The following is a 14,350-nucleotide window of genomic DNA, read 5'->3' as shown; positions in this document are numbered from 1 at the left end:
TCTGAGTAGTAGTGTGATCTCTCACTTGTCTTATGAGTTAAAAACTTCAGATTTATTTCTAAAACCTTATCACATATGGGTGTGTTGTCTACAGGCACCATGTGTGTGCCTAGTGGCAGTGGAGGTCAGAAGGATCCCACAGAACTGGAGTTACAGATGGTTGCAAGCTGCCAGGTGGCTACTGGGAACCAAACCTGTCTCCTCTGCAAGACCCAGTGCTCCTAACTGCTGAGCCATTTCTCCGGCCCCCATCTTATATTTTTAAAATATATCCATGTGTAGTGCTTAAGCTGACTATTTAAATGAACAATGAAATAAACCTCTTTAACAGCTGGAAAACAGAAAGTCAAACAGAAACACCATATTACTCACTAATGAGATTTAAACAGACTAGTTAAATGAAGTTTAAATACTTTCCTGAGAGTTATAGTATAATATCTTAACAGATACTTTAGACATTTAAATATCATGAGACTCCAAACTACAAGTGTTATGTTCTGAAGTGCTGGAGGTGGAGTCTGCATCCTTTTGCAGCCTAGAAAGCACTCAACCGCTGAGCTATTGTGGTTCTATCCACTGAATATAAAAATTTGAAAACAGATGGTCACAGATTTACATATGAATAATGTTCTCACAAGATAGTTTATCTCATAAAATTTTATTTATCTTTATATTCTGTAAAATATATGAATTGGTTCTTCACAAATAAGAGACAAAATCTGGTCCAAGAACTCACATGTTAATTACACCGTGGAGGCAGGACAGTATTCTTTAAGGCCATTATTCTTAAAACAGAATTACAAATCACAAGGGTAGCCGCAAAAACTGTATTTTATGATTTCTTCCATGAAACCAATGTAAGCCATTTTTCCTAAGATATTTGTTCTTTATTTTTAATTTTGGATTGTTTTTGGTTTCTTGATTTTAATTTTATTTTTTAAATATTACATTGGTTTGGGTTGAGGACAGGTGTGGAGGGTGAGGGGCAACTTGTGGAAGGTGGTGTTCTTCTGCTGCTGTGTAGCTCATAGGCATCAAACTCCAGCTATTAGGCTTGACAGTAGACATCTTTATCTGTTGAGACATCTTGACCACTCTTATTACTTTATTTTTTACTTACTAATCTATTATTTTTATTTATTTTCTCTTTCTTTCTTTCTTTCTTTCTTTTTTTCTTTTCTTTTTTTTTTTTTTTTTTTTTTTTTGATATGGGGTTTTACTATGAAGTCCTACTTGGCCCGTACCTTGCATTGATGGAAGACACTGTTGTTTCTCGAGTGCTGGGATCACCAGTATGAACCACTATGTCTAGTTTCTAATTTATCAAAAACAAAATCTGAATCAGATGACATCACTTTTTGCAAGATGTAATTGTCATGCTATAGATGTTTCCTGAATTTCCAATAAACGCCATGCATCACTGATGATGTATATATTTCTCTGCAAGAGCTTCCCCATGAGAAAAGGTTCTGGCCTCTTAGCACTAAGAGCATCCATCACTCGAGAACACAGGGCATTGGAACCCTCAGCATGCACTCCGGCTCCACAGAGGTGCTCTGCAGACCGAGAACTTGTTGGGGTCATCACCCACGTCACTCACTTGCTAGGAGCCAGATGTGCACTGAATCTAATTAACTTGCTCAATTTACCTTCCTCCAATTTACAATGCCCTTTAACTACACTATTACTGGAAAGCTACTGTTGGCATGGACAGTACAGAAACTGATTTGGGAAGAATCATATTTCAAATGCCTAAATGTCCCTAAATTCAAAATTGTACAGAACCAGTTGCCTCCAATGCTGACAAAAATAAATTTGGGCCTGGCTCATTTTGGTAGAAGAGAGAAAAAGTAGTATTAATTTAAAATGTATGGTTATGGTTATATAAGGTAAGAACACACAATAATCAATATAATTTTTTCAAAACTGAAATTGGTAAATTAATAGCATATTAGAGTATTGGCTTTTAAACAGTAAATGGAAAGTTATTTTTTAAAAAGGACAAAAACAGGCCCTTACATGTTAATCTTATGGGCACAGAGTTCTGTCTAAATAAAACACAGTGTGGATCACTTCAATTTAGAAATCTATTCTTCTTAATGTTTTTGAGTCCAGCACAAATCAAATCACCAAGAAATGCCAAGAAACAGCAGAATGTTTATCAGCACAAGGGAGCCAATCTGTCTTCTAAATGAACCATGTGAGTTTTATATTTCAAATGAAAAATAGAAATTGATATCAATATGAAAAGTGCCTCTTAGAAAGACCATCAAATGTGAGGACAATGTCCTGGTAGGATCCTTTGTTTCTCCATGGGAGAAATAAGCAATCGGGTTGTTGTCTGTGTTCTTCCCTCAGTAATGTCACAAAAATGAAGACAACTGGCTTTTGTTCCATGTCTCTATACTCTTTCTAGTACTCAGAGTTTTGTTCCTTCTCATCCCTTCCATTCCTCCTCCTTCCTTCTTTCCTTCATTTCTTCTTTAGAAAAATATTGCTTCTTCCTCCCAATAGCATTAGAAAAAATATTACCACAGTAGAAAGGATATAGGTGCTGGGACATTTAATTTAAAAACTGTATTAATCGTATAAAGGGTTTCAGTATGACATTCCCAACACACATACAATATACTTTGCTTCTTTGTGTCTCACATTACTCCTTTATTTTTAAAAACATTTTACTTCACAGTTCCAGGCACATCTATAGTGTGCATTTGGAAGTCAGAGAGTAGGTCTTGAGAGTCCTTTTTTGACCACATGGGTGTGAGGGGTTGACACCAAACTGTCAGGCTTGGAGGCAAGTGCCTTTACCCACTGAGCCAGACCTCCACTACATCCTTAGAATCCCTGCACCTTTCCCACTGCTTATTTTTTTATTATAATGCACCACCTCCAGTGTCCACGAAGGAGATAAAACATGTGTACATATCTTTAGGTGTCTGGCTTTTATCACCCAACATGATGTCCCATTCTAATTTCCTGCAGGTGCTTCATTTCATTCTTGTGGCCAAGTAAATCCCTATTGTGGTCACATGCCATGAATACTTTGGCATATTCCATAACCTGAGTATTGTGAGTAGTGTCATGATAAACAAATATGTGCAGGGATCTCCATTGTCACTTGGCATTTATGTATTTATTTATATCATGCAAGTTGTATGGCTAGGTCACGTTTTAGCTTTTTGAGGAACCTCCACACCGATTAGCTAAATGAATTTACATAGCCACTAGCAATTCCTAAGCTCCCTCCCTGCACCAGTCCTGACTGCACTGATTTTCTTGGTGATGGCCATTTTGATGAGGTAAAGTAGTTATGGGCATTCTCCAGGTGGATAAAGGTAAAGAGCCTCTCTTTATGCTCTTGTTTTCCATGGATACGCCATCATTTGAAGGGTCTGCTCCCTCCCTCCCTTGGCCATTTGTTGACTGCAGTCTTTTTGCTCTTTTACAATTCTGTAATTAACTAAGTTCAACATATGTTCTAAATCTTATCCCTTTAACGGGTGAATAATTGCCTAGGATTTTCTGTGGCTTATACCCTAGCTTCCCTTTCTTTTACTATGCAAGTACATTGTGCAATCTGTCTATGCTTGCTTTTATTTCCTTAGCTATTGGGATTTTACTCAGAAGCCATTGGCTATGTTCATATTTTCAAGAGTTTTTCTTCTAGTAGTTTCAAATGTTTAGGTTCTACTTTAATGTCTTTGATCCCTTTGTAAGCCAAACATAAAATAAAAACTATAACCTGGAACTGATCCTAAAAATTTTAAGAACAAGGGACATCACAAATGAACTCACTTCATTTCACACGCTGAGCAAAGAGCAACACAAATATATTCTGTTTCAAACCCCGCAGTGCCAATTTACAGAGCATGGACACACAGAGCATCTTACAGATGTACACAGAACATCATCAAGTTGTCTGTCTCCTTTACAAATGAATAGAGCATAAAATTTGAGCGTGCTCATCCTGATCTATGCGCTCCGCACGCGGATGCTGCACATGCGCATCCTGATCTATGCGCTCTGCACGCGGATGCTGCGCATGTCTCGCAGCAGCACTGGTCGGTAGTTTTGCTCCAAAACCTCCATGTATTCAAAATAGTTGCTCACTCGAAACCCACGCAGTGCTTCTTCCTGACAGGAAAATGGGAAGGGAAATTCATTTATTTAGAGAAAGACACACAATTCCAAATGAACAATGTTTAAATAGCTGTAGTATCATTTGTGTTCAGCTACAGATGGTGGGGCAGTTTACATAGCAGGTAAAAATGCAACATTGCTTTTCATTTAGGGAGCTATGTCTATCTGTCAGGAATGTCATGGCCATGGGGAGCAAGGGTCTTTTAAAACACAAACATGCCTTACAGCTAATAACAGCAGCGGTTGCAGCAACAAAACCTAAACTCTTAAATGATGAAATCTTCCTGATATTTTACCCATGTTTCAATAGTAAGTATGTGACGAGTAAAGGTCCTGAACTGTATCCACCAAAGGACGTTGTGATGTTGCAAACAATATCTGAGCCATAGCCACTGCTCATAAAAACCTCCATCAGAGTGCGGTTCATGATGCTGGCGCTGGGCATGCGGATGTTCATTTGTACTTTTAATGGTTAGTGTCCAAAACGAGGCACTCAAGAATAAAGAGCATGAACATTTAGAATTTTAGAGTCTTTGGGGGTTAGGTGTTGACTATGTCTTTCAGCACACTCAAATATTATCTAATGTAGTATCTACCTGAAAGGTTTTAAGAAAACCTTCAGAATGGTTATGCTCAATTCAGCATAACGATGTTAGCTTTTGAGGTTATAAAATTTGGTGGCAATTCATGTTTTTCACCAGTTTATTGTTGAAAGCCAAAAAATTGTATAACATATACAGAAAAGCAGGCCGAAAGGATAAAAGGCAATGCGTGTCACACCAGATGGCTTGCTAGCGGTGATAGAAAAGAGACGCCCATGTAAGACAGCTGGAAATACATGCAACTTTTTACATAAAGGATAAGTTTAAAAGCCTCAAAAGAATTCATATTATATATATGTATATGTAATACATATTATATATATGTATATATAATACTTATAATACTTATTATATTATATATTATATGTTATGTATATTATATATTAATATCATATGTATATGAAACCTCATATATACATAAGTAATTCACAGCAAATAGTCATGAAGAATTTTATTATTGTGCCACGTGTTACTTAAAATCCACATAGTTTTAAGACAAGGTACAATCTAAAAAACTATTGCTGATCAACAAAAGTTGACAGCTAAAGAAACTGAACATTTACAGTTGACATCCACGGTTAAGGCTATGGCAAATACCACCCAAGGAAAACCTTTAAACTCTACTTTTAATTTTAAGGTAAAGGATACTGTTTCATCAGTTCTCCCACTGTCCACTCATGCATCCTACCAGTATGCACAAGCCCTTGGTTATGCACATGAGACAGGAAGGTAAGGAAGATAAGGATGGCATCTAGACTGTTACCAGCCATTGTACAAAGCATGCTTTCAGATTAATACCTGCGACTTCTCTGAAGGTCACCATTGCTGTGACAAAGCATCATGAGCAAAACAACTTGGGAAAGGATTTATTTGGCTTACACTTCCAGAGAACTGTCCATCAGCAAAGAAAATCAGGACAGGAACTGAAACAGGGCAGAAATCCGGAGGCAGGGCGTGATGCAGAGGCCATGGGAGGTGGGTGCTACTTACTGGCTTGTGCCTCATAGCTTGCTCGGCCTGCTTTCTTATAGAACTCACAACCATGAGCCAAGGGATGGCAGCACCCACAGTGGGCTGCCCCTCCCCCATCTACCACTAATTAAGAAAATTCCCTAAAGGTTTGCCTACAACCTGATCTCACGGAAGCACTTTCTTAATTATGCTTCCGTCCTCTCAAGTGACTCTGGCTTATATCAAGTTGACATAGAACTACCCGGCACACACTGAACCAGAGAGAAGATGTTCAACTGGATATGGTGGCACACATCTGTTATCTTTGCCCTTCACAGACTGTAGCAAGAGGAGAGAGAGTACATTCAAAGCCACCTGGGAAACACATTGAGCACCTGTCTCAAAGAAAACAAGAGACAAAAAGATGTTCACTTGATTAATGGCCCAATAGTAGGTCTTCGCAAATTTTGTCTATCAAAAGTACTTGTTGACAAGGTGGGAAAGGATCAAAGTGAGCCCAATCTCAGTGGACTAGAATTCACCTTAAATAGCTATTGTTGTAAGTACAGAACTCTTATGGATTTACCCGTTTTCTTTAAGTTATATGTGACTTGGCTTTGATCGTTTCTACACTCATAATATCCCTAAGTTGGAAGGCAACTCCAGTAACATCGTTCCTAACAGAGAAGATCCAACACTGTGAGAACTGCTTCCTACTGCATTCATGATTGTCAAATAAAAGCTATTATTCATTAGACTGAAATTACAATGGAATGGAACAGTGCTTGAACAATAGCTCTAATAATACATTCCTGGCCAAAAAAGAATCAAAATGACTTTACATCTTTTAATTATTGTTCTGCTTTCCTTTAAACATAAAAGTACCTATGGAAGCCACAGTTAACACTTGGCTTAAATATATTTTTTCTTTAAAATATATATTTTTAAAAAGGTGGCTCTACTTTTAGATATTAATTTTACAGTTAAAAGAAATATTCTTGTAACTACACTGAAGATATGTTCATAATTACGGCATACAAGTTTACTGAGGTCTAATTTTATAAATAGAAGATTTAAATATACATTTTAAACGGTATTGTTCTTTTTTAAAATTTTGCAGGAGATTTTATTTCTAAACAAATTTTAAGGTACCAAATTTTCACTTTATCTTTAAAGCAGAATATTTTCCATTTCATCCTAAACATTCTTTAATGCTTTTCCTGGGGGTACTCTTGTCATTACTTGACATTATGACCATTTAGATTGCTAGGCTATTGTTTAAGTACTAATTAACCATTTCCTTGAAGTATTCCTTCATTACATTCATTGGCAGATCTAAGTACACTGGAATCACTCTGTTCTGTGAACAGGGAATTATGTAAAGTATAGTGACATTAACCAGTTTTGTAACAATAGTTGAAATAGTTCCTCAAGAAAATACTTTAATAGGTTATACTGCAATAATTTAAATTTGGGCTAGGATGTTCACTGAAAGGATGTTACATTTCATATTATACCTAATTACTAGCTAATCAATTTTCTTTAAATTAATGATTTGTTATTAATTCTGCATTTTAGATGTTGAATTACCAAAAAAGCATTAGAAATAACCATTCTTAACTATAGCTCTGTGCATGTTATTACACGGTATGATGTACACACAGCTTCCTTCTTTCCTTTCCTTCTTTTCTTGAAATACAAAACTTTAATTCTAAGTTCTTTTTACAGTTTAAAACATTTGATCAGGGCCCAATGAACTTAGAATATTATTTAAAAGGTAGCCATATAGTTGTCAAGGACAATTTGATTTAATATAGGAAGATAGGATTTAGATTCAGCCAATAATGTTTCAAAACTTTACCATACTAATTTATAAATTATGAACTTATGCAAGTTTATTGACTTTAAATATTGATTTTACATGCGCCAATGGGAACTGCAGTGACAGGGTTGCTCTGTGGATGATATATTCTAAAACCTGAAAGTCTTATCAAAGCACGAGGCCTTCTGTGGTTTCCTGCCACGCTTATAGCCTCACCTTGTTCTGTCCACAATGCTTCTCCTGACCCTCTAAAGCAGTGGTTCATAACCTGTGGGTGGTGACGAACATATCAGATAGCCTGCATATCAGATATCTATATTATGAAGTCACGTCAGTAGCAAAATTACAGTTGCAAAGTAGCAACAAAAATAGTTGTGAGTTACCACAAGATGAACTGTTTTAAAGGGCTGCAGTGTTAGGAAGGTTGAGAACCTCTGCTCTAAGAAGGCTTAGCTAATTCCTGCCCCTGAGCTTTGCAGCTCCTCTCTCCTCCCTCCCTCCCTCGCTCTCTCTCTCTCTCTCTCTCTCTCTCTCTCTCTCTCTCTCTCTCTCTCTCTGCTTTTATGAACACTTCTCGCCCAGAGATCTTTATAAGGTTTTTCATTTAAGACATACAGGACTCTTGTTAACTTTTTGAGTATCTCAAACAATGTCTCCCTCACCACGTCGGTGTCCTTTAATAAGTATAATGTCAGAAATATTAGTCTACTTAGACTGTTTTTACTAGAACAATTTATGGACACTGTATCATGTGACTACTACAATGCTTGGGATACTGTTGCTATGCAGTAAGTAGTGGAATAAGTTAAAAAATAAATAGATAATACCTCCAATCCTCTGTCCATGCCTCACATTCAAAAGCATTTAAAGCATCAGTGTTGTTTTCTGACAGTTTTGAAATGGCTGGGATACCCTGCCCTGAGCACAAAAGACTGAGGGAGAAGTGAGGGTGATACAGGATGGTTACTTGTAAAATTATTTAAAAACAGCCGCCAGTCAAGCCGACTGTCTAGGCTGCAGCATCTCTGCCTAGATCAGACACCATGTTCCGAGGCCAAGAGGCCATGTGTGCACAGCAGCTAGAAACAGCCAGCCAGAAACACCAGCCCTGTCACCTATGAGACGCCAGCATGGGAGATGGCTCTGCCAATCTTCCACACTGTCTCTGCAAGGCTGGGCATTGCCCAGACCATCTACCCAAACATGTGGGCCCAGTAAAAAAAATGAGACTCTAATGCTTAAATTATCCAAAGGTTTTATATATTTGGTAATGATCAATAACAAGATGCCTATACAATCAGAGATGTAACCCAATACCCAACCTAGATATAACAACTACCTTTGACTGCTACAGACAAGTGAACAAACATCAGCCTCCATGTCCCCCTCTCTCGTTCTCTTCCCTCTAGCTTCTCTTCTTCCTTCTCCTCTTCCTCCCTTCCTCCTCGTCTATCTCTCTTTACTCCTCCCACCTTAGCTCCTCCTACAATTACTGACTCTGGGTTTTGCTCGTCAACTCCTTGTCAAGAATGTAAGGGAACTACCTATCCCAGATACTCAGACTTCATGGTCTTTTCTCACAGATCCTCAGGGATATGCCTATGAGGAATGGAAAATTATACCTATACTTTTAAAAGTACTTTGTATATATTATAATTTCCAAATTTTTTTCAGCAACCACAAGACCATTAAGCTTGATATTTTGATTTACTGTGACGTAGACATAAGGTAAAGAAAGTTCATTGTGCTGACATGGGCTACCTTCCTTGGTTTTATGATTTTATGACTGAGTCTATTCACTCCCAAACATTTGACTATTTGTGTTTGCAAGGTTATAGTGACTTTTAAGTAGCAATTAAAAAAAAAACTAATTTATAAAGGAAAAGGTTTAAGTGGAAGATAGTTGATTTACTAAAACTGTAAAATTTAACAATTACTTAAATGATTTGCAATAATACCAAATCTCATAAAAGCATTTAAGAAGTGTTTTCTTCAGCTGAAATATTTATTATGAAAACTATATGCCCAGGGAGCTATGGAGATGGGTCAGTGGACAAAGGCACTGCTAACATGATGAGGGAGACATAAAGAGTGTGTTTTCAAGTGACAGAGAGCAATGTAGCCAACATCTGAAAATACAGCCGATGCTATACTAGGCCTGCTTTATTTATTCCCTGGGGTGAACTTTGTTAATAATAGGTGCCCTTTTTTCTTCTAAAGCTTAGCACTTAATCAGTTTTCCTCTGTCTGATCTCCATTTTCTACTCTGTCATTACCTTCTGATAACAGCAGCTGCAATAGCCATCAACAAAAATTCCCTCTCAACAATTTACTGATTGGGTTGAAATCAATCTGATTTTTCTCATAATTATAAATTAATTTTCCATAATATGCAGGATTCACTGGAGGAATATTAATTAAGCATTCTGAACTTTCACAGCCTGGTTTCCAGTGGAATGCAGTCTTTCCCTAGGCCTGGCATTTGGGTGAAGTTTGTCCCCTGGGTGCACAGACAGATGAATGCTAACAATCTCTGCCAGCCTATAAGCATGTGGGAGAGGAAGTTATAGGCCAGTCCAGTCCTTGAGACACTCAGACTTCCCCTGTAAAGCCCTACAAACAAAGCTTCCAATGAATCTATGTGTATAGATATGACAAGTTTACAATGAATCTATGTATATTAGATATGTTGTTTAATAGTCCAGTTACATAGAAGTCCACTAATCAAAATTTTCTGAAATAAAAATGGTTTGGATTTTTCTAGTTCACTAAAACATTTTTAAAGCATTAATTTTGTTGAATGCTTTTCTCTCTGAAACTGTGGTAGCCACAGACTTTCATTGGATGCTGAAGATAAAAACAATTTTTCATATTTCCTAGCAACCCAAGGAGAAAAGTTAGTAATTAAGAAATAAAATACATGAAGCAAATCTGTTATACCTAGTCTCAGGTTTAAGCTTGCATGCTTCATTATAGCTTCAAAAGGTGTCTCACTAAAGTGTGAGGATAACACTCTATTCCATTAGCCAGGTCACATTCTACTGTTGTCTATAAGGATACTGTACAAAACAAAACAGGCCAGGCTTGGTGGTGCATGCCTTTAATCTCTTAGCGCTCAAGGCCAGCCTGATCTATCTAGCCAGTTCTATGTCAGGCAGGACTACGTAGTATGGCACTTTCTTAAAAATAAATAAATAAATAAATAAATAAATAAATTAATTAAAATAAAAAGTTAAAAACCAAAGCAACAACAAAACATAGACACTGGCTTATATCAGGCCATATCCGTGACATTTTCTGACTCTGATATCTTAATGGTATAATGAGAACAGGAAAATCAAGAATCCATCCAACCCCATCCAACTGCATTCTCCATACAACTCCTATGCTCCCTCAGTGAACTGGGGCTGACAATTAGTGGTGCTCCCCACTGACTAATTTAAGCCACCTCTACTTGTCTTTCCTGTTCAGTGATTCAGAACATTAAACACTCTTCAGTGGGCTGTTAGAAATGCAGGCAAGGGATCTAGACGCTCAATGGTCTTATTTAAAATCCTGAGCTTAACCTAAAGTGAATAGCAATGGGCTGGTATTGTCTCTATGGAGAACATCTCACACAGACTTTCACTAGCAAAGCAGGCTTGGTCATGACACTTTCTCATTTTCAATCGATATGTGCAATTTAAGTTGGGAACATATCTAGCTTTCTAGAGGTTCTCAGGAAAGCTGGTAATGACTGAAAGGTTAGTAAACACAACGGAGGTTTTCAGTCCTCTAAACACTAATTTACTCATGCCGTAGTAACTGAAACTCAGGATGTTTCTAACGGGCAAATCCTCGTTCCAGTTATTCTTACACAATGAATCATCGTCTTTTTATTCCTTAATGAACTTCTTAATGAAATGTCTATGCATGTCTTTTCTGTGTGCCTATGTAAAACAGCATCTGCATCAGAGGGCAACTGCAGGAGCCAGTTCTCTCCTACCATGAGGGTTTCCTGGTTGGGGGAGGGGGTGGTGAAAGTAGGTTTTTAGTTGCCATCACACTGAGCCATCTCTTCACCTTCTCATTAGATTTCATAGATTAAACAGGAATTATTTATAAAAGAAAAGTTCACAGTTGTTTAATTCAACCTCTTTCCTCTCAGAAGTAGTATCAGCAGACAGACAAACCAAGGAAAAAAATGCTGGAGTTGTCAATCTAAGGGATATTATCATAGCTCTGACTTCTCATCGTAAGGAGAGATGTTGATACGTGTTTTCTCCCCTTCAACAAGTCTATGCTGCATGTTTCTATATGTGACTACATGCAGTTAACTATGAAAAGTTTTGCACATATGGTCACATATTTTGCAGACAAGATACTATTATAGGTCTTAATGGAGGCTAAATAGTATATACCCATATGTATGCATTCAAGTAAACTATACCAAAATTTCCTGCAAGGAAAAAGAGGGGGGCAGGCTTTTGAGAACCATACATAGAAAGTTAAACAAGAATAAAATCACAGAATCCTCCAGAAAATCTTTTGCCAGTCTCTCAGAAAACTGCAAATAAAAAAATTTAAAAGAAAGGTCAGCTCTAGGACACATGCTAAAGTTAATTCCATCCCAACAGGTCTTAGCTTGGATTTAACCAACTCAATTCAAATTCTAGTAATTTAAATAGGAATTAAAAGATAAACTTTCCAGCTCATTTAAATCCTGTAGGTTAAACTGACAGCACTGCACCCAGCACACAATGGAGTTTATTGGTCATTATTTTTAAACCCTATTAAAACTTTTCTTGGCAACTGAGCAAAGATGACATTGCAGTAGTCACCAACTTTAACCAGAAAAAAACGACACTGCTATGTTGCAGAATATGTGATCACACTGTGAACGCCAAGACTGTATTACTTTCAGGAAAAACTTGTTTGTTGTTGTGGTATGACTCAGCCCTAGGACACTCTTCAATTCAAGAGCTATCTGGTTATTGTAAACAGTATTAAATAAAGTCAACCGTAGGTCAGGAGGTGGAGCAAGCAACCAGTTGACAGAGAGGGAACATCAGAAAAAAAACAATAGAGTAAGAAGATAGGAGGATGGATAGAGAGAAGCACAGGAAGTAGGATGCACAGGGAGGGACGTTCAATTTGAGGGTTTTTTGAGACAGTGTGAAGGAGAGCTTTTTTGGCATGTTGGCTGAGGAGGAAGGTCAGTTGCATGCTTTCTCTAACTCTCTTAATTAGCAGGCTTTCATCACAACATCTGGCTTCTGAGCCTTTATTGCTTAAATGGAATGTTTGAGATTTTCTTAAAAACAGTATTACTGTAGTCATCAACACTGACCAGAGTATGATGCTACTACCACAGTCACCAACATTAACTAGAGACAGGTGTGTAAAGGCATTCATCTAACAAGGATGACAGTAGGAACTATCTCAGAACCTTAACAATGTTTGTTGCTCAGTAGAAATAAAACTCACCTAATAGAATTTTCTACTTATTTTTTCATCAAATATTTATTGAGAAAATATTGAACAGAGCACATCACAGTTCTTTTAAAGCCAAAGGATATGCTGGAAATGATAAACAGAAACACAATCTCAGATATCAATAAAATTTATATAATAAAGTAAACTCATAGAGAACTATGTGTTAGGGGAAATTTAGATAAGAATATAGACAAATTTTTTACCCTAAAACTCTGGTACCTGGTCATCACACCCAGCTGACCAAATGGCCCCAACTGAGTATGAGGCCTTTATTGTCTTCATAGCCCCTGTGCTCGAATGGCTTTTTCTCTGGATCGCCTCAGATAACTCATTTGTGGCTCTGTGTTAGTGTTCCTCTTACATGTATAACCATTGCTTTGTTGAACATTTTTATTAATAAAGATCCTTGACTATAATTCTATTGATGTTTATAATTTAAGGTGTTTTTAATTCAAAATGTATTAAGCAAAAATGATTGGCTGGCAGTCTCATGTGACTGATGACATCATCTCAAAAATGGAAACTAATGCCAACAAATACCAAACAACAAAGAATAACACTAATTACTAAAACAAAATTCCTTCACCTAGTAAAAGATATACTCTCTTTTTGGTGAATGGATGTGGTTGTGTCACAGTGGGATGGATGGGGAGATGAACAGCAACAAAAGAACTTGCCAAACTCAATTATGATTGCAACATTAAGCACTATGATTTCTAACATCCCCAACAATAACCCCATATAGCACTGTATTTACATGGCATGCCTGCTTATCTCCCAAACTTCAAATGTATTACATTGTGATTTAGGAAGTAAGCAAAAACTATTTTGTTTAAAGATACTATCAAATATTCCATTCTTACGAGTGCTATCAAAGAATATTTCATGAAAACATAATAAAAAATGGAAAAAATCTGAAACATTAACTTTTAACAAGTATAAAAGTATTGAACTAACAAACTGATCACTGATCAAACATGATGCAACAATATTTTTCAGTTAAGTTGGTTAACTGAAGCTTTGGATCCATCTCTAACAGTATAGAGTTTAGGCAACTTAACTCCATCCTCATCTTGAAAATGAAGCAACCAGATCTCCCACTCAGAGTAGATTTGGGAATCCGGATCTTGATTTTTGGCAACTGTGGTGGTTGGACTGAGAATGGCTTCCATAGGCTCACGCCTTTGAATGATTGGTTCCTACTTGGCGGAACTGTTTGGGAAGGATTAGAAAATATGGCGTGTCCATTTCCAGTTAGCTCTCTGCTTCCTGCTTCTGGATAAAGATGTAGGCTCTTACTTATTACTGCAGTGCCATGCCTACCTACAACTATACTCCCTGCCATCAGGGTCATTGA

The 14,350-nt window shown here is 37.2% G+C and overlaps 1 protein-coding gene across 4 annotated transcripts in view; it reads right to left on the bottom strand.

Annotated features, from left to right (window-relative positions):
- Nucleotides 1-642: 642 nt before the first annotated feature.
- Nucleotides 643-14,350, bottom strand: part of Tbc1d32 (TBC1 domain family member 32) — a 210,303-nt gene continuing 196,595 nt past the window's right edge. For all 4 annotated transcript variants that reach the window (XM_076917034.1, XM_076917033.1, XM_034524089.2 and 1 more), the window contains one exon: nucleotides 643-4,137. In XM_076917034.1, the coding sequence (XP_076773149.1) occupies nucleotides 4,018-4,137 (120 nt within the window). In that variant the 3' untranslated portion in view covers nucleotides 643-4,017. The remainder of the gene's footprint in view (nucleotides 4,138-14,350) is intronic.

The sequence above is a fragment of the Arvicanthis niloticus genome, chromosome 20 (assembly GCF_011762505.2).
Source record: "Arvicanthis niloticus isolate mArvNil1 chromosome 20, mArvNil1.pat.X, whole genome shotgun sequence".
Classification (NCBI taxonomy): domain Eukaryota; kingdom Metazoa; phylum Chordata; class Mammalia; order Rodentia; family Muridae; genus Arvicanthis; species Arvicanthis niloticus.
The sequence above is the reverse complement of the archived record's forward strand: the minus strand, read 5'-3'. Positions and strand labels throughout refer to the sequence as shown.